Source organism: Ambystoma mexicanum, chromosome 10, assembly GCF_040938575.1.
Source record: "Ambystoma mexicanum isolate Mex_15411 chromosome 10, UKY_AmexF1_1, whole genome shotgun sequence".
Classification (NCBI taxonomy): Eukaryota; Metazoa; Chordata; class Amphibia; order Caudata; family Ambystomatidae; genus Ambystoma; species Ambystoma mexicanum.
In genome coordinates, this window is record NC_090932.1 from 1,627,442,514 (window position 1) to 1,627,466,841 (window position 24,328).

Below are 24,328 nucleotides of genomic sequence, written 5' to 3' on the forward strand. Positions count from 1 at the left end.
TGCGAGTGATCGTCAAGGGGAAAAGAAAGGGAATTGGGAATAACAGAACGGGGACAGGTAGAGGAGAAGAATATCGGGGGTCTACTACAGACGGGTCTTGAAATTTTCTTTATTCTTTCTTTTGCATATGGCCATTAGGAGTAAGAAATAAGTGACGTGGTAGAAGTGACGGAAACCTAGCTCCGAGAGGGGGTGGAAGGCGGCGCCGCATAGTACTATCTAGACTAGTACTGGGAATATATGAAGAAGTGAGAAATAAGTTATTGGTGTCTAGCAAAAGGAGACACCGGGAATATTTTTAGTGATTGTGCTCTCTCTCTCTATTTCTTCTTTTTCCATTTCCACGGGGTAGGGGGCGAAAATGAGAAGGGTATAAAGAAGTTAGAACATCTTAAAAAGTGGGGACTCAGTAGTGGCACGTACAGACGTGAACACAGTAACCTTAGCAGGAAAACAGGGACAGCTGGTTAGGGAGGAAAGGGAGGAGAAAGACAAAGAGTGTGAGTGGAAAGCATTGTGAAGGGTGCGCGCACCGTACGAGTGTGAGAGACGAACGGGTGGCCGCGAGGTGGTGTCAGAGAGTGTGGCCATAACCAGTACTTGATCAATTACAAGTGAGATCACATAAGAGTGCCTGGGAATGGGAAGGAGATGAGATATGGTGAGTGAGAAGAGATTTGTGCAGTGAATAACGGTGGGTGATAATTTTAAGAGGTCCGCTCTTGTCTGTGCCATAAAGGAATACATAAGCATATTTACAGCTAATAAAAAGTAACGAAAGCGAACGTGGTAGCGCTAGCGATTTAAAGGATGGGGGCTGAAACTCCCTTGTCACACATTTGCAAGAGCTTGCCGGGATATGCTGAACGCATAAATAAATATCATGATCAATGGTTAACAGAATTGAAAGGGGAGGGGTTGCCCCAGATTTGGCCAGAAGGAGGGTCTTTTGACAAAAGCGTTCTTGATATGGTATGTACATGTATTCGCCTCAAGTATAAGGGAAAACAATGGCAGAACAGGAAGGAGATATTAGATCTTTGGAGATTGTTTGAGGAAGTACCCCCACCCAAAGCTCCAGCTCCAAATATTGATTTACCCTCCACCACAGACAATCCACTAATGATCCCGCGAGAGGAAAAGGAACAGTTAAGTACAGAACAGCCTGCGGAAGTGGTTATGTTGTACCCAATATTACCTAAACCAGCCCCTGCAGCAGGATATAGCGACCCGATTTATGTGCCTCCCCCTTCAACCAGCACGCCACAAAGACCAACTGCACCCCCACCATACGAAAACACCAGAGAGCGCACCCAGGGAGGCACACAGAGAGTGGACATAGAGAAGTTAACGAGTGACTTAGAGTCGAGGCTTACAGTGGCACGAGATGAGCTCTCAAGAATAAAAGACATATGTGAACGCACAGCATGCGCCCCCACACAATCTGGACGCACGTCTAGAGCGTCGAGCGAAAGTAGACAAATTGAGGAAGGATGGAAAAAGGGGGAAATACTGTTCAGAATTGAGGAAGAACCGACCAGGATAATAGAAGTAGGGACAGCAGAAGGAAGCATTGGTGATGTCTCGCGAGAGAGAGGGATCAGAGAGGATTTGTTATGTGATGTCAGAGGAGGGGGGGATGAGAGTGATAGATTGAGCATGGCAGTAGGAGGAGAAGGCGAGGAGCTAGATGGTGCATGTTCACTGGGGACTATAGAAGATGAATGGATGGGACGACTAAGAAATAGGGTGGGGAAGATGGCGTCATTAGAGTCAGCAGTGACTAAGGAAAAGGAAGCTGCAACGGCAAAAGGGAAATTACAACTCCCATTACTCCACAGGGGGGGCGGGAGGCCGAACTATATACCGTGGGCTCAGATGGACAAGGCTAACTTAATGAAATTACTACCACAGCTGTCAGGAGGGGCAAGCAAGTGGATCTATGCATTTGAGAAACATACCGCGGGTATACCGCTGGCGGTAGGAGATGTGAAAAGCCTACTAGTGTCCGCAGTAGGGGATCAGGCAGACAGAGTGTGGGCTAAAGCGGGTTTTCCAGCTGTAACTTTAGAGTGTGATCGCCATGATGGGGCTTCTTTTAACACCGTGCGAGCAAGGGTGTGGGACGCACTGCGGGAAACCTTCCCGGATACCCCTGATTTGCAGTCAGTAATGCAATGTACCATGAATGATGGGGAGGACGCTATGGATTACATTCTCCGGGTGCAGGAGATGTGGAGAGCGGAAACGGGTACGCCCTGGCACCAATCCACGTCTCTATTTTACTTCATCATTAAAAGAGGGCTCCCAAAGGAAGTACAAAAGGCACTAGATAAAATAGCAGGTGTTGAGGCAAAAGGCTGGCCGGAGATCCAAAGCATAATAGTACACCATTGTAAACGGATCAAAGAAAGAGAGAGGGAAGTAGCACAGAAAAGGTTGGCGGACGAGGCGAAGTTGGTGCAATCAAAATTGGTGAAGGTCGCAGCAGCGGTAGCGGGACTCCCACTCATACGGGAGGGAGAGGAAGGAGAGGAGGGGCAAATAGCAATACAAGGAAGAATAGCAGCGAATTGGGCAGGACAAGGGCAACGACAGTGGACAGAGCAGGAGCAGAACGGAGGTCCAACGTGGCAAGAGTGGGCCCCAAGAGGAGGAAGAGGTGGGTACAGGGGGCGAAGAGGAGGACAAGGGTATGGAGGAATGGGAGGAAATGGGTGGCAGGGTCCCAGAGGTCCACAGGGGAGCTGTTGGAATTGTGGGAGATGGGGGCATTACTCAAGGGAATGTAGGAGCAGACAAAACAACGGTTTCCAAGAGATAGAACAGTACGGACACCCCCATCCAGGAAGCCCCTACGGCCTCCCCATGGGACAATACCAGCAACCAGACAATGTAGTACAAAGGAGTAACGCACAACTACACGGACATCAATACCGAACACAAACCAGCCCACAGAATAATGACAATGTGCACTACACGCCTGGTAATACTTTCGCCACAGGAGCTAATGGGGCACCAGCCCCCGCACCTTACAGTGGAGTGTCAGTAGTTTCGGGGAACATTTTCGATCAAGGGGGGGCAATGAGACACCCCGCATAGGACAGCCCACAGAGAGCACTTGCGTGTCCAGTACTGTCTACGACCCACAATGCATCAGAGGAACCATTGATAGGAGCGCAGATAGGAGACAAGCAATTCATATTCATGGTGGATTCGGGAGCGGAGAAATCATGCATTAGAGAGGGCCGGTTCCCGTTATCTAATAGAACGTTAGAGACGCAGGGGTTCTCTGGGGCTGTAATTGAAGTTCCTTACACAGAGGTATTGGATGTGACAGTGGGGGGTAAAACAGTGAAAGCACCCTTACTGTACTATGAAAACTCTCCCATCAACTTACTGGGGAGAGATCTCTTGAGCAAACTAAACATGACCATATCATTCACAGGGAGCGGCATCGTATGTTCAACGCCAGGTATATGCCCCCTCCGTATATTAGCAGTAATACACGGCCACACAATAATAAAAGAGATCAGAGGGGTACCAAGAAATGAGGAGATGTTTGTTGAAGGCATGAGAACATTGGCTCTCATAGTACCAGAACTAAAAAGGGTGGAGTGGAGAATCCCAGCAGAATTCCTTTTTCGTCCCATAGCAAGCCCTGACACTGCTCTTGGGGAAGTACTGTCATTGGATTTGCATGCAATACATGTATCAGCAAACAGAATATGTGTGATTGGTATTGACATGGAAGGGTGTGAGTGGCGGACAGTATTGTGTACAAATGCAAATATCCCGCTGAGAGAGCTCTCGGACGAGGAGCTATTTTCTGACACTGAGGGAGATGGTGAAGTAGTGATGGAACTGGCAATGCCCTGCGACATTGTAGTTACAGCCAGACAAACTAAAGTTGAACTAATGGCGGTAGTAGGAGCACCGCATACATTTTTTGATGAAGACATGAGTTCAGTACCCGCTAACTTATGGACTAATGGCCCCCACGATGTAGGGTTGCTACATGAAGTCCAGCCTGTGGTGATAAAAGTAAAACAAGGAGCAATACTACCCCGGGTGAAACAATATCCACTGTCGCGAGAAGCAGAAGAAGGGATCAGAGAGACAATCGAAGCACTGCTAGCACAGGGTATAATAGTGCCCTCAAACTCCCCATGCAACACATGCATTTACCCAATCAAAAAAGCGAAGGGGGGTTCATGGAGGATGATACAAGATTTACGCCCATTGAACGATGTGGTAATGAAGGAGTTCCCTTTAGTCCCGAACCCGGCGACAATACTGTGCAACATTCCAAAAATAGCATCACACTTCACAGTAATTGACTTAAAAAATGCATTCTTTTCGATTCCCTTGGCAGAAGAGAGCAGGTACTTGACAGCATTTACATTGGGAGGAAGGAGGTTCGAACACTGCAGACTACCACAAGGATATTGCGAGAGCCCAAGCATATTTAACAGGGTACTACATGAAGATCTGGGGAATTTGTCTGTAGAAAGCACAGTGATTCAGTACGTTGATGATTTATTGGTTTGTGCACAGGCTGAGGAAGAATGCAGACAGGACTCGATAACACTCTTGACATTATTGGCAAATAAGGGGTACAAGGTGGACAAGGGGAAGTTACAATACTGTCTGACGGAGGTCCTATACTTGGGTCAGTTGATATCAAAGGATGGCAAGCGAATTATACCAGACAGGGCACAGGCGATTAGAACAATTGGGGAGCCCAAAACAGTAAAAGAGATGCAGAAATTTCTGGGTATGTGTAACTATTGCCGAGCATGGATATTGGACTATGCGGCGTACACAAGGCCCTTGCTACAGGCACTGAAAGAAGCACAACAAGAACACAAACACATAGAATGGACAGAGGTGATGAGCACAGCATTTAACTCACTAAAAGAGCTGATATCAAGCGCTCCAGTACTAGCAAACCCAGATTATGGGCGCGAATTCTTCTTATTTTCACACTGCAAAGGAACATTGATGACAGCAGTACTGACACAGAAAACATCTTTAGGGCACAAACCACTAGCTTACTACAGCGGCACCCTAGACGCAGTAATGCAAGGTCATTTCGCCTGCGAGCAATCCCTAGCTGCAGCCGCGTTCGCAATTGAAAAAAGTGCCACGATAGTAATGGGCTGCCCGGTGACACTGTTTGTGGAACACTCACTTTTTGCAATATTAGAGCGAACAAAGAGCACATTGACAACACAACGCGCCACAGCATATGAGATAATACTGTCCAGCGCTAACATCCATATAGTAAGATGTAAAACAGTGAACCCAGCCACATTCATCACAGAGGCATGCACCATAGAGGACATGCAAAACCACAACTGCGCCACGTACACAGGTGACGAAAGTAAGGATCCAGTGATTTTTGAAAATGCCCTGACCGAGGGTGAGGTGTATTTTGTGGACGGGTCAGCATCAATAGACATGGAGACAGGAGAAAAGCATGTGGGTATGGCAGTGGTACGATTAGAGGAAGATGAATATGAGATACTAGTACAACACCGCCTCCCATCACACTATTCAGCGCAAGCAGCAGAACTAATAGCGCTAATAGAAGCATTGCATGCCGCCAAGGGGTGCGCAGTGACCATATATACAGACTCAGCATACATGACAACAACAGTTCACGGTGGGTTGGCCCGGTGGGGGCGGAGAGGGTTTCGGCGAGCAGACGGAACGCCAGTCCAGCATGCAGAATTATTGAAAGAACTGATTGGGGCCCTGCAAGACCCCACGGCAGTGGCCATTGTAAAATGTCAAGCCCATACCACAAATACAGATTTTGTATCTTTGGGGAACGCGGCGGCAGACGCCGCTGCCAAAGCAGCTTCATATCTACAAAAAGGTGAAATAGGAGAGTACATGTTGCACCACACAGCAAGCCAAGAGGTCCCCACAGGATACAACATGATGTCCACACAGGAGATAATAGAGCTGCAAGAGGGAGCTAGTGCAGAGGAAAAATTGCTGTGGACTAAGAGAGGATGCAGCAAATCACCGACTGATTTATTGTGGCGACAAGAGAGTTCAGGAAAAGTGGTAATGCCAATCACGCTGTTAGAAATAGCATTTCAACAACTACACTTTCCTGCACACAACACAAAGAAACACATAATGGCAGAGATACAAGAAGATTGGTTTACACCTTGCCTCCAGGAACACGTCACAAGGTTAGCTCTAGAATGCACGACATGTCAAATTTACAACTCAGGTATGACATTGCGTACACTAAGGGGTACGATACCAAAACCAAGTGGCCCATTCAGAGAGCTCCACATTGATTATGTAGACATGGGAGAAAGGTGTAACGGGGCTCGATACATGATTGTGGTTGTATGTCCATTTTCGAGGTGGGTGGAGGCAGGCCCTTGTGCCCGCCCTGACGCGAAGGGCGCCGCGAAGTTCCTAGTGCGGGAAGTGTTTCCGCGCTGGGGAATTTGCGACGTTATTCGCTCAGATAACGGGACGCATTTTGTTAATGAACTCTTTAAAGAAGTGACTACATTATTGGGAATAAAGCACAAATTATGTTCGATTTATCATCCTCAAAGTAATGGCGTCGTAGAAAAGCTAAACGGCCTGTTAAAAAGCAGATTATCAAAACTTTGTTTTTCCCTTAAAAAGACTTGGATGTACTGCCTGCCTTTGGCCTTGTTTGAACTACGAAACCAGCCAAGTAAGGATCACCATTTGTCCCCGCACGAGATCGTCACGGGAAGAAGAATGCACACAGCGCATTCGCCTCTCCGTGAGCGTTCTGATGCACACAGAAGCGCAGCTATATTGGGGGAGGAGTTCACAGAATACCTGCGAAAATTGACACGGGCAGCGCGCGTAATTTCAAAGCAACTAGCCCCCCCCTCGACAAGAGAGGAGGGGAACGCGACTGAACCAAACGGTTTGCCTGAAAAACCACTACAGTTAATGCCTGGTGACCTTATATATGTTAGAAGTTTTGTGCGGAGGTGGAACGCACCACGCTTCCATGGCCCCTATGAGGTAGTGTTTTGCACGCCTACAGCAGTAAAGGTTAAGGGCCTGCGATATTGGGTGCATTTGACAGATGTACGTAAAGCTTACAGCGCTGCGGAGAGTGAGGTGCAGGATGAGGCACAGGCAACAGCGGACGATGAAGTTGTGCGGAATGAATGATTGGAATTTTGTGTGCTTCATGAGATGAACAGTGAACACAATTAGCGCGCAACAAATGTCCTGGACTAAAACATGTACACATGTATATGTAAATTTTCTTTTTTACAATTTTTGAAAGTTTTGCGTGGGGTTCTTTTTTCCCTTCCTGTGCTCTTTAAAATGTTTTTATTATTGTTGTTTTTAAAATGTCATGTTTTTTATTAGTTATATATATATATAGTAAGGTACGAATAATATTGACTGAAAGCTACCTTGTCTGTCAACAAACCCCCTTCCTCACCCAACCCTATATTTTATCACCGAAACGTTACAATGTGGAAATGCTTACATGTTTGTATTTAATGAACTTTTGTGTCTCAAACAGGATTTATCATGGCATCGAATGGGCAGCCTGCAACTAATAGATATGTTAGATTTAGAGAAATGTTAGTGGCTAGATTAACATATTCATTTGAATGTGGTTTATCAATGTGTGCTATCGTGTTCTTCATCTCAATGTTTTGTCTGGTGTTACACTGGATTATAGCGTTCATCTCTACCGAGATGAACGAGGGGGGAGGGGGGAACAACACCACCCTTGCTCCTGGAACGAAAACAATTCCGACTGTAGGTATCAAAGAAGGTGATTTCTTGATCTGGGATGGATCACACTTTGTGTGGGGATACTATACTACACCACCCACTGCTGTCCTCTCACAATGGAGAACCAAAAATGTAGATAATGACACAATGTCCCAACCTGGAACATACAACAACCACACGATCCCTCCCGCCCCAATGTCAAACAACGATCTCTTGTTTATTAAGGAGGATGGAAAAGTGATTATGATGACAGAACACAAGTCCCTATATGAAGAATTAGAAAAGGGGGGTGGGAGGGAGGAAGGGGGGCCTGGTTCTTCACCTCCTATAACGAGAAGGTACAGAAGAAGGGAGAAAAGTAGGCGGAGAAGAGAGACTGGTGGAAAAGGGTATGATGAGTATTATGGGCTAGGGTTAGACAAAATGGAAGACCCACGACACCCTCACCAAGCAAATAAATGGTATGCAGATATGAGCACAACAGCTAAACAAACAACCAATGAGAGCTGTTATGTCTGCTCACTTATCCCCCATGCATCAGGCACACCTAAAGTATTGTTGCCACGAGAATTGCCCATTGTGGATGCCCAATGTCTCCTTCATCTCACGCTGTGTAGAATAAAGAACACTTTCCAAGCACACGATGTCTCTTTCAGAATGGTACAGAACAACAAAACGTGCTATTCGCAAGCGTCTGGAGTGATCTGCCTTAAAGAACCTTTCTTTGCAATACAAGGGACACTGTTTTCCGAAAACAAATGGAAAGACGAAGAAGTGCTGTGCAAGGCAGAAGCACTGAGGGGTGTCCAACCGGAAAAGTTGCGGTGGATGGAAAGAACGTGCTTGCCAATATGGAAAGAACACATCCCTAAATTAACATGGGTAACAGCGATGGAAAAACCCTTTAAGCTACAAAGTGAAATACAAAACGAACTATGTTTCAAGGGAGAAGGAAAAATGGCAATGGGAACGAATAAGAACTGTAACAAAACTCTCACCATCCCAGATATGAAAAAGGGAACAGCAGCACTAATGGACACCTACTGGGTATGCGGAAACAAGGCGTACCTGCACCTTCCCCAATCATGGAGTGGTAGCTGCTCAATGGCCACTTTGCATTCAACACTAATGGTGATTCCCGAAAGCCATATTGACAGAAGTAACATGGTGAACGGAGGCTTGAACCAGAATGCAGCGTCTCCAACTACACAAGCGCACCTTTATGTCCTGTCCTCCGGAGGGAAAGGAGAAGAGCTCTCAAGGAACAAGCGAGCCTCGAACTACATATCACAAGCATCATCTGATTTATTGGCACAGATCCCAGACAAGTATCGCCTGTTCAGCTCCGTGGAAACATTCTTTGCTTCGCTAGTATCAAGTGTCCAAGCAAGAGCAAATGCAAAATGGCTCCAGATCACACGGTGGGAACTGATCCAGTTGGCCAATGACACTGAAGAAGGGTTTAACATAATAAAGGTGGAACTACGAGCTCTGCGATTAATGACTATGCAGAACAGGTATGTTCTAGACCTGTTAACAGCAATCGATGGAGGTGTTTGCCGAAAAATAGGAAGTGCATGCTGCACGTTCGTACCTTCCGAAGACGCAGAAAATGGGTCCCTGTCCCACGTTATTGAAGCAGTACATAACCTGGGCGAGAAGATGAAAATGGAAGGTGGAGCTGAGGATAGCTCGTGGTTCGACAATATCTTCTCTTGGGTTCCCTCATGGCTTGGAGTGACAATGAAGTTCCTGATACCAATAGTGGTGGTCGTCCTTGTGATGTTCTGCCTGTGCCAGGTGGGCCTCCGATGTTGTGCTAATGCAGTCCCAAACGGTGCAATGATGATGGTGACAATGGGCAACTCCGGTGGTACAATTAAAGCAACACAAGAAGTACATGTGCAGACAGGAACAGACAACACCCCCAGGTACCAGTTAGTGCCTATGTGCCGTGACAAGTACATAGTAGATAAGCTATGGCACACCACGATTAAAGAACCACGAGACGTAGAACTGGAATGGTATGAGGAGGTCTGGGTAGATCTGGAAGAGACTGGCGACTGTATATATTTGACATGTACACCAGACGAGTATGCTAGGAGAGGTGAGAGCTTAAGGGGGGTGTGCAGAGCATGGATGCCTATAAAAGGAACCCCTGCATGGGATGGTGCAGTGTTAGAGGAACAAGAATGTAGAAGATTAGAAGAGCTAAAGAAATTCGTTACTTTAAGTAACGAAAGGGGGGAAATGTAGGGGAGGAATGGCCACGAGGCCCTCCTCACCTACAGCTCCCTCCCCAGGTGAGGACCATGGCTCGGTGGGAGCACCCTCATGCCACCCGGGCCCAGGTGGAGGAGGGTTCACCCGCCGACGACATTGCCCACACGCACCCTGTCCTTGCATTTACCGAAACTTAAGTTAGGCCTAGACGCCATCTTGCACAGCAAACATGGTGTGAGTTCAGCACACTGTAACGAGGCCCCCACCTTTGGAGGGCCTTTCATGCATCTCTGCCGCCTCAGCAGCCCTGGCAGATCCGCTGCGAGCGCGTTCCCATGAGAAAGTCGGAGATGAGCTAAACCCGAGATGCCAACACGGCAACATTATATTAGTAACAATGTGATATTGCACCCCGTATGACCCGGACCACAAGGCCGGGGCAACGGGGAAAAAAGCTGAAGCATCACTATCTGAAGAAGGTAGAAAATAGTTCAAGTATTGGTATTAATGAACTACCTCTGTTTAAAATGTGAATGAACCATAAAAATGTAACGTTATATGATATCCCTCCAGGTCTGGACTAATGCTGCTATAACCACGGAGAAAGATGTTGACCAAATGTGTAACCTCTATTTTTAAAAGTGTTTTTCAATAGTATGTAGAAACTTGAACTCATATATGTTTTGAATCACCCAAAGCGGCGAGCATCAATCTCTGTAGGCCATAACCTAGATATCCCTCGTATAACGTCTAATGTACATACAATACGCACACAATGTAGTGAACATAATGTTAGGTAATGAAAAGGTACTGGAACCAACTGTATTAAAGAAATGTGTAACGAAAATGAAATATATATATATATATATATATGTGTGTCTGAATAACGTTAAAATAAGGCAGAACAGTATAAAACTTCTGCATTCACTGATCAGCAACGCACGAGGAAAATACCTTTGTGAGTATATGCAAGGTCATTCCCTCTCCCACCCCACCAAGCCTGCCAGATAAAAAAGGCTAAGACTTGTGCTGCGCTCCCTCACCTCCCCCAACCAAGCTGGCGTTACTTCAGAGAGTCAGAGGCCCCGGCGCCGCAACCAAGGCCACAGCCCGCCACCTGTGTTATTTACAGCACGGTAATAAACCCACGGATGAACCCACTGATCTACCAGCACCCTCTCATAAATCCCACGAACCCCCCAAGAATCCTGACCCCGTGTAAGGACGACCCCCATCATTGGGACAAGACACAGAGACCCATCTATATAATAACTTCTAACGCAGCAGACAGACATGTATCACTCGGCCCAGGTCCCAGAGCCCCGTCCCGTGACCTAAAATACCGGTCAATAAGACACAGGTAAATCTCACCCCAACCGACAACCACCAGACCTCTCACGAGGTGCATTCCTCATGTGTTGTGTTTATTTTATAAGATAAGCTGGTGAAGCGATTTATTAATGAACGTAAATGTCATTTTCTGAATAACTGTAGTGTGCATGGCCTAGGGCAAATGAGACAGGAAAGGTATTCGTCATTGTCACAGGCTGCCCCAGCACATCAACACCGCACGGATGACCTCAAGCCGGCCTGCCAGGCCCAACCCAACCCACGAGGCTGACCAGTGACGTCGTCCCGCCAAGACCAACCCCGCGGCAGCAACACCTATAGTTAGTCGACACCACCCAATCCCAATTGACTTGTGCCCCCTATAGTGTTTAGGTGTTGATGACGTTTTTTGTATTAGAAATACGCCTGTCTTTGCTAATGTCAGGCAGAGCGCTCTCGTAGGTTGCAGAGTTCTTTGCATGCCTTATCCTTGGATAAACTCCCACTTACGCTCACCCGCACTCTGTCTTGGTCTTATTCCCACTACGGGAGAGTCCCTTATTGTCTCTCATTGCGGGGAGGATCGTGCTGAATTGGGGGCGCTTCCTTTCATCCGCTCAACCGATGCTGGGGAAACTGCCAGCTGGCAATCTACTGTGTGCATCAGCTTTACTTTTCAGTGGCTCTAGTTTCATGAAGTTATCCAGTTTCTTTCAGTTTGTGGGACTACATTTCATTTCTAAAACGCAATACTACAAATACCAACGTGAATATCCCTGCCATTAGCGAAGCTTGGAAAATTGAATTGGCTATTCAAAGTAGATTCTCCGACAGGCTAGCCGGCGATGGACAGTGTGACAGCCCCAGAGTTTCTGCTAAGTACTGCACCTACCATTTTCAGGACATGGAAAGCAAGAAAATGGAGTTTGGTGGTCGTGCAGGTGTCCCAATGCAAATCAGTGGCCATGGAGAAACTTGGGTTTTATAAAATCAATGGAAGATCTACAATCGATGGGAATGCAAATCGACCTCATAGCCACAGACAGACGTTTCAATAGCCAAGACAATGAGAGAGCAGTTTCCAAATATTAATCAATGTTATGTATGGCATGTTGCCAAAAAAAAATTCGGCTGCAGGGGGAAAAAAAGGTTTGGAAAGTATTTCACAATGGTTCCAGTCTTTCAGCAACCATCTTTGGTGGAGCTCCAAAACTTGTGATGGGTTTGGAAATTCTACTAGAAAAATGGAGTTGTCTAATGCACCACTGTTCCAACGTTCACCACTGGACAGAAAACCAACATTTCCACCAATGTGAACATGGCCCTTTGTCCCCAGAGCAGGCACAGAAGAAGTGGTTGATCCCATCTTCACCTCCACACAAATCCCTTGAGAAGATAGTGTTTGATAAAACTCTTGAGAGCTGAAGGGACTCACAGAATTCTGTCATACTGGAGATTTGGAGGTGTTCCACAATATGTGCCTAAAGTACAGGCCAAAGAGATTGCATTTCGGCATCCAAGGGATGAAAGCGAGGGCTTTACTAGCGGCATTAGCTAGTAACAAGAATGTAGGCCGCGAACAATCTAGGACTGCAGGAAACTTAGGGATGCTTTGCTACAATATAGCCTTTACGAAAAGCAGCAAAAAGATAGTTGTCAAACCAGTATGAGGCAATGGAATTCGATTTTGTCAAAGATCTTATTGCTCATGTCGTCGAGATGCATACTCCTGGAATTGCACACAAATCTGTTCAGAGCACACATACATTGCCACCAAATATTGCCACCAAACATTGCCAACGTGCCATGTCAACCAAACGAGCTTGTTAAATCGTTCAAAACACGGTGTAAATGATTACCATTTGTTTTTATTTTTTGCAAAAATTGTTTTTATAAACTGTACAAGTGTGCGATTTGTCTTTTGAAATCTATCCTTAGTCATTTTATTAAAAATGTTTTACAATTACGATTGCTCTCACATTACAGTTTAGTCGAGCTTCTGTGGGACGTTCATTTTTCGTGTTAATGACCAATGGATAACTGCGCTAGAATGTTTGGGTTTTGGCAGTTGCCCGCTGAATATCCGCTCGTCCTAGAAAAGGTATACCTAGGCCACAAAACATTCTAGGCACGCAAGAAGTACTGACTGAAAACATGCCATGGGGTAGGAGGCCATGAGATAAGCAGAGGTGGCCCTATTACTAGAACCATTTTGACTCAGTTCTCGTGTTACACCGACTATAATTTGGGAATAAGGGGCATTCCCTCATTGGCAAATTTCACCTACAGGTCAGCAGCGCCACGAGCAGTGACAGCCCCCAATTCCCTGTGCCCGTGCTTCAAAATTCATGTTATCAAGGATGCGTTGACACGGGATGTTGCAAAGTAAGAATGTATGTTCATTGTGAATGAAGGTCGCCAGCTTTGAATTTTTGCTTGGGAGCTGGGGAGGCCCACGCGCCCCGCGCACAGTATAAGGTTTGATTTTGATTATTTTTTGACCTTGAGAGGCAGGGACCATTCCTAACGGGATTGAATTGAAGGGGGGGGAGGGGTGTAATAACGTATGATATGAGGTTTACCATTCCGAAACTGCACCTAGTTACATATAAATTCAGTTTATGAAAAATCGTTGACTCGAAAGGGGAGTCTGCTTTACGTTCTGCATTGCAAAAAGAATGGAAATGCCGAATATAATGCAAGTTTCTCTTTTCATACCAGAAATCGTCAAAATACGAATAGCTGACCGTTATTGCCGGGTCACATTGTACTTGTTCGTTCTGTGTTGCATATTGCAATGAAGTGCTAGTGCAACCTTTGTGTGCTGGGCCATCTACCGGGCACACGGGCAGGCCAGCATCGAGACGCATGTAGACCGCTAATTTCTAAATCATGACATAGTTTGTGCACCTCATTCTTGCCCCAGTTTTAGTTTAGAGCTCAACATACTCAATTGCACTATCCTCGGAAGAAAATAGCGGGGTACTATGGTATTCCACGTTGTATTCTCTCGGTTCACATTGTGTCACCACTGTGCTAATAAAGAAAATGATTAACTGTAATAAAGATCGGCTACTGAGACATTTCTATTTTTATCTTTTGCAAACAGGTACATCGTGCCATTCTGCGATCGTCACCAATTCCAGACCTCGACCGATGGGTTCTTCAACGGCCAGCTGCAGCTACATGTCAATCACTGGATCTACTTAACCGTCTTTTGGGACATAGGTCTAATTTGCCCGTATGCAGTCCCAGCGATCAGGAGCAACATAACCTTTATGGTGGTCTAGTGCCGAGTTCATGCACCAGCCGAGTTCATGAACCAGCTTTGCAATTCACTGTGCAACCGAAGGGATTCATTTAGACAAAAGGAACACCCTGTGCACCCAAAAGGAACAGCGCGTGACTCACATTTGCAGAACGAGAGCAAAGAAATAAAGTTCTGTTTCGATTGATTATGTCAGACTCTGAATGTTATCGGAACATTTAATGTTAAAGGCACTACGAATTGTACAGTCTTGTTGTTTCCTTTTAAAGTACAGTTTCATATTCCAAATAGTGACGCGCTGTGCAGTGAGACCATGTGCGTTTTCCGGGTTCCGCGTCTAGTCGCGTAGGTGACTGGGCGCGTTTGGCTACGCTGCCCAGTAACATCATGGAGAGGCGGAGAATATCAATGATTTGGTGATGTCAGGCTCAGGGGCGGGGGATATAGTGCCGCAAACGCAGGTCACCTAGGGCGATGCAGCAAGGGATAAGATTACCACAGGATGGCCGCGCCCTTCTGCCTGATTTGGCTTGTGTTCAAGAGACAAAAACTCGGGTAAGGTGCATAGGAAATGTTTGTACGATCGATTGCATTACTATCAAAAACACATGGCCGAACCACAGGGACAATAACATTTCTGACTGAACCATTCCTTTAAGCTTCAATAACGGCCAATGTGGTTGATACGATATATTTCTCGCGATATATTCCTCCTCATCTTCACTTAGTCGAGTGTGTTTCCAAATATTATAGCATTTACTTTTACATATGTTTTTGCCTTGGCAACTTCGGTGAATACCACATTCACTTTTTGCATGGCAATTTCGTTTTTAGCACAGCAATTCTATTTACTGCTTTAGAGATAGCCGCCAGATATTTATTTGCATTTTTTAAAGTGCCCACATAGCCCGTGGGCATCGAGACGCAGTTACAGGAATTGTTTTTTATTCATTTTTTAGTCAAGCAATTGTCTTAGTTGCATATTTATAACGTGGTTATATACCCAGAGGTTTCTACGCACAGACCCGGGGATTGAGCCTGTGTTTCTTCGTGTCTTCTTGCTTCCAAGGCGAACATGTTGCTGCTGAGCTATCCTCCCAGAAACGAAGAGATATCTTCTACGTTTGTCATGTTTCTTCTCGCTATTCAGATCTCATCCAGCGGTGCATAGCACAGTACACAATAGACACAATTTAGTTTATATTGTGATAGTTAAGCATTGTTCACTTTGGTTGTGCAAATGTGAAGCTTTTCCTATGGTCGTTTAAGCAAAAATGATGGCTGCGTGTCAAGTAAAATCATCAGTTCCAATTTCCAAAACCAGGGATGCTGCCTGAGCAACTTTATCTTGACCAAAAAGAAGCATTTTGTTTCGATTGGATTCGCCAAGGGCACCCCTCTCTAGCAACTTCAAACCATGCCATTAAATTCCCCATAAAAAGTTACCAGTGTGTATCTACACTACAAATAAAGGGGGAACTAGCTAGAGGACTCGGGATGAAGGCCACAAAATAACAGATTGGATAATCCATAGATTCCTCATTTTCTCTTATAAAGAAGGCTAGTAACGATTGCATTGTGCTTCCAAAATCTGTGTCTTGGTTTTACATAGTCCACAGCAGATGATGCCAAGAGGTAAATCAACGGTCTAGAGACATGTACCTTGTCTAATATGACAATTTCGCCAAGGAACAAACAATTGCTCGACATTATCAAGAAAGTATGCTGTACGGAGAAAGTATGCTGTACGGGTTCGGAAGAAACGAATACTTGCTCTATGGGAGGAAGGATCTTTCAGTTTTATGGCAATTCTAAAGGAAACTGCATATCCAATTCCCTTCTGATACAGACACTCGGCCATCTCAAATTGTCCTTTCCATAGCCACCAACTCTTGCATTTCAGTCAACCACTCCTCAATATTCAGTTATTGCAGACTTCCAATTTCGCAAAACAATTTTCTTTCCGATCATTGCCCCTCGAAGCCACCATTTCTTCCGATTCAAAGTAAGATCCTCCAGAGACCCATCACCCCCCAATATCAAGTCCAAAGCAGGTAAATCCTCAATCACTTCACCACACATCCTACCAACTTCACCCCAGAACAACCTCATCAACCTGCAGTCCCATAGCATGTGCTCCATTGAACCCGCTACATGTTTACACCTCCAACAATCCGAGCTATCCAACATCCCCCTACTCACCATTCTCTCTGGAGTCCAAAAAAACAGATTAAGGATCTTTATCTGTCTCGACCTCTGAGCCCCAAGGAACACAACCTTACATTCTCACACATCCGGCGCCACATGTCTTCAGATATATCTGAACCAATTCTCCTACCCCACCCATTCTCAACAAGTCATTACCATTTCCTGCCAACCATGTTAAAAAGAATGATTTTGGTGGGCTGGAGTCTAGGTAGAACTATGCATAATACAGACTAGCGAATGCTGCAGGCCTGTAATTCCAGGGCTCTAAAGGTTGCTGAAGAGTAGGTTTCTGGTTCCTTCATGGCGGTGGGCATCTATGCCCAGTGCGGCTGCTCTGTCAGGCAAAACTGGATCAAGTGAAAGTCCTCAAGGAACACATTTTGAATTCATGAAGCGCAGATGCTCCCAGGCAGGGAAAGAGGTGCCAAATGCGTGGAAGGCTGGCGGCGGCAGATTCTGGTAGCAATTTGCCTCAGTATAAACTTGTCCAACTGAAGCTGCAGAGCTTCATCATTGTCCTCTTTGGACGGGAGTCTTCACTAGTGCTCAGGATTTTTCCTAGCACGATGTAGATTGCTCTATTCTATAGGAATTGGGTGTGAAGGACAAATTGCTTACAATGACAAGAGGGCAGCTTTCACCCAATGCAGGCATCCGGTTGCCAAGTGCCCAAATGACAAAATTAACAGTACAAAAAACAATCCTTATAGCTTCTTCCTGAAAACTCAAACAGGGTGCATGTTCCATTTCGGGGCACCCAGTAAAGCAAGAGAACTACACCAGATTTAAGGGACAGCCAGCCGGTGAGGATGAAAAAATGCAAGGTTCGAAGTTCATGCAATTTAAATCTGAAATGAAGGTAAGGAGATAGCCCAGAGAGATGTATGGTTCACAATAAATAGGATTTTTGGACTGCCAGCCAGTCTAGGAATGGCAAGACGGTGCTTTAGGAGGAACAATGGAGATTGAGCATGTGCGCTACTGCTTACTGAACAGACTGTAGAGACACTGCATGCAGCATAACTCCTAAAGGACATATTTTGCATAGTCCGGAGGTTGCATAAGTGGAAGCGAAACACCGGACTCTTTAAATACATGTATTGCATGGAAATATCAGGCCCAACAGTGGGTGTGCACAGATATGAGCATTTTTACTCACAAGGACTCGTGCTCCTAGTAAGGCTTTAGACTGGGATTGAGGCATAAATTGGTGAACCAGTTCATAGAACAAAGCTGTTAATGAAGCTCACACCATTGCTAAAGCTTAGGACATTCTGGCCAATATAGAAATCCACTTAAAGGAGAAGACTGTTGTATTAAAGTTATTTGAAGGTTGTATTCCCCCCCCTCCAACCCACCCAATTAGAAAGTTAAATAATGTTACTCCAATAATGCTTTGCTTTTTGGATGGTACCACACCATTATTTTGCAATCAAACTAAGTTTAAACTGAAATGATACCCAAAAGGAATTACCCTGAAAAGCAGGTAGTATAGACATCTTTTGGTGTGGAAACTGCCAAAATTAGGGGCGGAGCAGTCCAATGGGCATTAAAATTGTTAAGCATTTCTAGTCACCAGTCCCTTTTTGCAAAACAAGCTTGTCCCTGCCCCTTTGACTTGACCAGAATGGGAAACCAACATACCGTCAAGTTCTGAAGGGTCACTACAGGGGCTCTGAAGACCAGCTTCATTTGAAGGCAGGAAATGCATTGGTAGCGATAAATGGGGGAGGACTTACTCCAAAAGCAGTGCCGAAACCCTGCACAGAAATGCTAGGCAAAAAAAAAAAACTGCGCCAATGAATTGGACCTAGGCCTTTTCTCACTCTTTTAGGATTTTCAAACTTATGTGGTTTTTCCACTGGTTTTAAATTTGCTTGTAGCTCCGTCTTGTACCCCTCCCCCTCTGACCTCCCTCCTACCGTATGGTGCTCTCTGCCTCCCCTATCTTTTTAAACTGTTTCTCTATTGACTATCCTGCTCTCCTCACTAAGTCTGGTAGGAAAAAGTTTAAAAGGGCATCCTGGTCTCCAACCCAGGCCTCCCCATCACTGACACCTACATCAGTGCCTCCTCCAAGGAAACTCACCGACATCCTCTTGGTTGTTCCTTCACCTGATCTATGGACCCCCCATATGGTCTCTGTGCTCTCTCCTTTCTCCTCCTCTCCCATTAATGGTGGCACCCGTTGGTACGCCCTCCTGGCCTCCTTCCTATCCTCTAAGGTCATCATTAATGTCTACTCTAATGGGACCGTCTTGGTCCAAGGTCCTCAGGCCAACCTTCATCTCTTTGATAGACGCTTTCCACGCCTTATCAACTTCCTTTCTTCTCCTGCTGTCCCCTCACCTCGGCTACCTTGCCTTCTTCCTCCCTCTCTGCCCTCTCTCGGGCGCACTCCACACTTCCGCAGGGTGTACTTCTGACTTGTACCCCTCCCCGGAAGTCTTTCAAGGGGGGCAACCTTCTCCACATTGCCACTCTGAACTTCCGCTCAGCTGTCAAACATTCCTCTGACATCTGCCGCCTTCTTGAAGAACTTGACCTAGATGTCCGCAGCCTCACTGAGACATGGTTTACAGCCAGCTCTCACCAGCTATGACACTCCTACCTGATGGCTACAAGATCCTCTGCGCCCAGGCCCAACCACTCTGGTGGTGGCGTAGCCCTCATCTTCCTGAGTGGATTCCTGCCTCTGTCATTCCTATGCAGGTCTACTCTTTTGAATGCCTCGTCTGCAGGCTCTCTCGCCAAGCCATTCCCTTACTGTGGCTACTATCTATCGGCCACCTGGTCAGATCTCTCCCTTCCTCTGAGTGGGCTGACCTCTCCTCACTCCTGGCCTCAACCACTCCTTCTTGGAGACTTCAACATCCACCTGGATGCTTCCTGTCCCCCCCCCCCCTTTCGTGACCTCTGCTACTCACTCACCATTCTCCCCTCTGGCCCGACTCATTCTGCAGGGCACACTCGATGTTCTGATCTCTTCAGACATTCCCCTCTCGATCACTTTCCCCTCTCCTCCCACCTCACCTTCCCCACCCCTCAGGCAAAGCCACCATCACTGCCACCCTCCTCGGTCATCTGACCCATGAAGCGCGTGTCAGTTGAGGCTTTTGCCGCCACCTTCTCACCCCCCCCCCACCCCCTTTGGCTGACTCCCACCCTGCACAGCCCTCTCCACTCTGCTGTATCGGATACTCTGGATATCCTTGCCCCTGTCATGAGAATCCGCCTGAAGCCCAAAGCCAAATATAACTCCTGGTATGACTCGGATCTCGTCACCCTAAAACGCAAGTGCAGGGTGGCCGAGAGGAAATGGCGTGCTTCGTGTTCATCCTCTGACAAACTGGCCTGCCGCCTGCTCCAAAGGCAATACCGGCTCTCCGTTCTCACCAAGAAGAGAGCCCTTATCCAAGCCCACATCTTTGCGGCATCTAACAATTCGGCGGAATTCTTTAAAATCTGCAAGGAACTGGCCAACCCTGCTGCAGTGTCTACCTCGCCTGTCCCCACGGCACTGGCCTCTCACTTCATTTAAAAAACTCAGGACATCCTGTCCTCTCACCTCCCTCCCTCTATTCCTCCTCTGGCCCTTCCGCATCCACCACTCCCTCCTCTGCCCCCCCCCCCCCCGTTTTCTGCTGACTAGGTTTCCAGACAAGTCCGATCTATGAAAGTCTTGTCAAAACAGGTTCACCCCGGTTCCTCCAAAACTATCAAGGACCACATTGACTCCCTGGCCAACTTCTGCAATCACTCCTTTGCCTCTGGAGTCTTCCCCTCCCCCCTTAAGCACTCCCATGTGCACCCTCTTCTGACCCCTCCTGCCCGGCTAACCATCGCCCAATCTCATCACTCCCTTCCTGGGCAAGCTCCTGGAGAAACTGGCCATCTCCCAGCTTAATCTTCATGCTGAATCTGATGGTAGTCTTCATGACCATCAGTCTGGCTTCAGAGCTGCCAGAAGCACGGAAACTGGTCTCCTGAACATCCGTGAAGACTTGCCCTCCAACCTTGACTCCAACACCCCGTGTGTTCTCATTTTGCTCGATCTCTCTTCTGCCTTTGATACCGTCAACCCCATCCTGCTCAACCGTCTCTGTGATAACCCGGGTATCACTGGTCAGGCCCTGGCGTGGCTGACCTCTCCTCTCCAATCGACCCTCCCAGGTCCAACTGGGGTCCTTCATCTCTGACATCTTTTTCTCTACCTGTGGTGTGCCCCAGGGATCTAACCTCTCTTCATGGCTGTTCAACCATTATCTGGCACTCCCTGCCCACCGCATTGCTGCTCTCTGCCCCAACTTTCAGTGCTCATCTCCGACTGTCTGCTATCCAGAGCCTTAATGCCAGCAAGACAGATTCTACTCATCTGCACACCCACTCCCTCCTTCCCTGCAGCTCTCTGGCCGGCCTCTCTTGGCCCTCTTCCTGCTCCTACCTGCAAGGCAAAAAACCTCTGGGTCATCTTCGACTCTACACTCCTTCTCTCCTCACATTTCTGATGTCTCCAAGAAGTCACACTACCAGCTGCACCTCCTCAGAGGTATTCTTCCTTTCCTCTCCTTCCCCCAGAAGCTCACTGTCTCCAGAGCTGGACTACTGTAACAGCCTTTATCTAAATCTTCCTGCCTCTACTCTACGCCCTCTTCAACTCATCCAGAACAGGACTGTGAGACTTGTCCTTGGCCTCAATCCCAGGGATCGTATCTCTCCAGGACTGAAATCTCTACACTGGCTCCCCTGGCTGCGAGGATCAAGTTCAAAACCCTCTGCATTGTACACAAGGCCTTCTGGGGCCAAAATACCTTCAACTCTCTCTTCCTAGATATCTTCCTTCTCGAGCTCTTCGCTCATCCGCCTCCAACTCCCTCAGGGTCAGCCGCTTCTCCAAACAACGATTTGGGGGTAGATATCTCTCCGCGACAGGGGCCTCCCTCTGGAACAGCCTTCCTGCCTCCCTGAAACTTGAGAACCATCTCCGGTTCCGGAAGCACCTCAAAACCTTCGTCTTAGCTTCTGCTTTCGCTCCCCTGATAAATTCCTGACTGAAATTGCACTGAATCTGCAACTGGGCCACTCTCACCGATCTCGGTCCCTGGCCCTGCCACTCTCCCCCTGCACTGCCTCCCTGGCAACCCCTGAACTGCAGGACTGTCTCTGTGCCCCTACAGCCCCCCCAGCACTTATTCTGCACTTAACTTACACTTGCCACCAGCTGGCTCTTATTGATATTGTTATTCACTACCCATGTACTGCACTTTTCCCTTCCCCTCCACCCATGCACTTGCGCGATCTGAATGACACCAGGCCTAGTAGGATCGTTGTCTGTTCTTCCCCCCCACTACCTGCCTCGTGAGTCTTGAGGCACTTGTGTATAGGCGCGTTACAAATAACATCATATTGGAACCTGACAAATACAGCTTCAAGGTTGGCACCTGCGTTTATATATATTTTTTTCTCTTACTGCTTTATTCTCTGTTTTCTCCTCTCCGTCTCTTCCCGCCCTCCTTTACTTTTTCCATGCACTACATCTACCAGAATTGTCCCTGGACCTAGTATGATAGCAACAAATGTTTGACTCTCCCCCGCCGTTTACCCCCCCACCCCATTTCCGGCTCTACCAGAAATGTTGCCAGGCTAGTATGGTGGTCACCTGCCCGTTTCCCATTTCCTTCCCATCTGTGTTTTAGCTCTTGCACTATCTGAAGTGTCATCAGGCCGAGTAGGACAGTTAATTTCACATGCTTGTTCATGGCCTGCAAGAATGTCATTGTATTTTCCCTTGTCCCCTCCCTTGCTGTGAAACGCTTTGAAACACATTGTGTATAGGCACTATATAAATAAACTATAATATCGATCTGAGTGCTCATACATTGCTGCAACTGAGTTTCCACCAGGCTGCCAAACTACTGAACGAGTATGTGGCAGTTGTAACACTGCCATCCACGTTTCACACTAAATAAAATCCCTGTTGGAGTTAGTTTACCACTTGGTTGGACCACAGAATTCAGGAGAAAAAAAATCTAAAGCCAAGCAGTGAAAGGCTACAGTGTTGTGGAACCACATATGGTTGAAAGATACAAAAACAATCAACTGAAATTCCAAACTCACATCTTGAAAAGTTCCTCTTCATCTTCTTCGAGTGTTTTGATGTCTTGCTCTGGCAAGGAAACAATTGGCTCGAACTGGGGGTCGTGGTTGGAGTCATCTGCAGTGTCATTAAGTATTTCCGGCTCAGATGGTGCTTCCTGGAAGGCAAAAGTAGGTAATTTAGTGAGTTCTTGTGGTATTACCAGAATTGCATCCCCCATTGACCCCCCTCCCACTGATCCGGAATCTGACCTTTTGTTGTGTCTGCGCCCTGAGGCCCATGGGCATGTGACATGATTTTTTTTTTAAAACGCCCATGTCAAGCACACCCAAATCCGCCTTTCTTGATTTAATTGAAGTAACCCACCTATACAACAACTCAAAGTGTTGGACAAAATAAAGTGCTGGAACAGTGTTTTCGGCGACATCTTGCATGCATTTGCATTCTGTATAGGTCATCACAGGTCAAGGGAGCATTTGGGGGGCGGGGTTCATAATACCAGAAATTCCTAAAGTAGTTTTACAAGGAGAAATTTGAAAGCAAAGCGAATAGCAATTTAACCGAATTACATGCGTACACGCTTAATTTCAGAAAACACGAACAAAAATACATTAAGCTGAAATTGTTTCAAAAAATGGTTCTCACAGTCAATGACACCACTGAACACGCTATAGTAAATCTAGTGATTCGGCAATATGGGCACTTGCAGGTGGAGCTGCGAACCGGGAATGTTAGTCATTGGGCGCTAAACACGGTACTTACCCACGTTTAGAGCAAAGCGCCAAGTCAGCAAGACGAACTAAGGGATAGGGTCAAGGGGAAGGGGCGCCCAGGCCAGTCAACCCACGTCGCGCGTTGACGTCGAGCTACAAGAAAGTAAAGCTATATCCCTATTAATTGGCGCTGACCAATGTATACGCCTCAGTAAACCTTCACAATCTGCAGAGAGATGGCTGGATTATCTTGCTGACCCCTGTTAACGCACTACTGTTACTTACCCTTTGCTTCAAAGTAGCCCTCTACATCAGACCCCCAAAACGTCTGCAGACAGCAGATCTGACCGCCACCAACAAGGCAATCAGCACATACAGAAAGACCCCTCCAGATGTCTTTACGACACCCCTTCAACCACATAGCATACATGCCCCGCCTCCCGCTAAACAGCAGCCAATGTGCTCCCAGCCACCTGCAGCACAACGCCGCTTGTGATACTTTTAGTATGCCACCTATGGCCTCCAAACATCCACCAACAAGAAAAGCAAGCGCCAATGGACTATTAGGCGGAGCCATGCACCCGCTATTCACGAACAGGCCACCATGACAAGGAACGCAGCGCATCAGAGGGGGAGGTTAACAGGCCCGGGAAAAAAAAGTGGACACCAAAACAGGGAATGCAGACATAGCCCAGCCTAATACAGCCTATCAGGGTT

The 24,328-nt window shown here is 46.8% G+C and overlaps 1 protein-coding gene across 1 annotated transcript in view; it reads right to left on the bottom strand.

The window, feature by feature from the left end:
• Nucleotides 1-24,328, bottom strand: part of LOC138492688 (ran-specific GTPase-activating protein-like) — a 74,309-nt gene that overhangs the window by 45,077 nt on the left and 4,904 nt on the right. Inside the window, exon 2 of the mRNA XM_069620019.1 lies at nucleotides 22,919-23,055. Coding sequence (XP_069476120.1) covers nucleotides 22,919-23,055 — 137 coding nt within the window. The remainder of the gene's footprint in view (nucleotides 1-22,918; nucleotides 23,056-24,328) is intronic.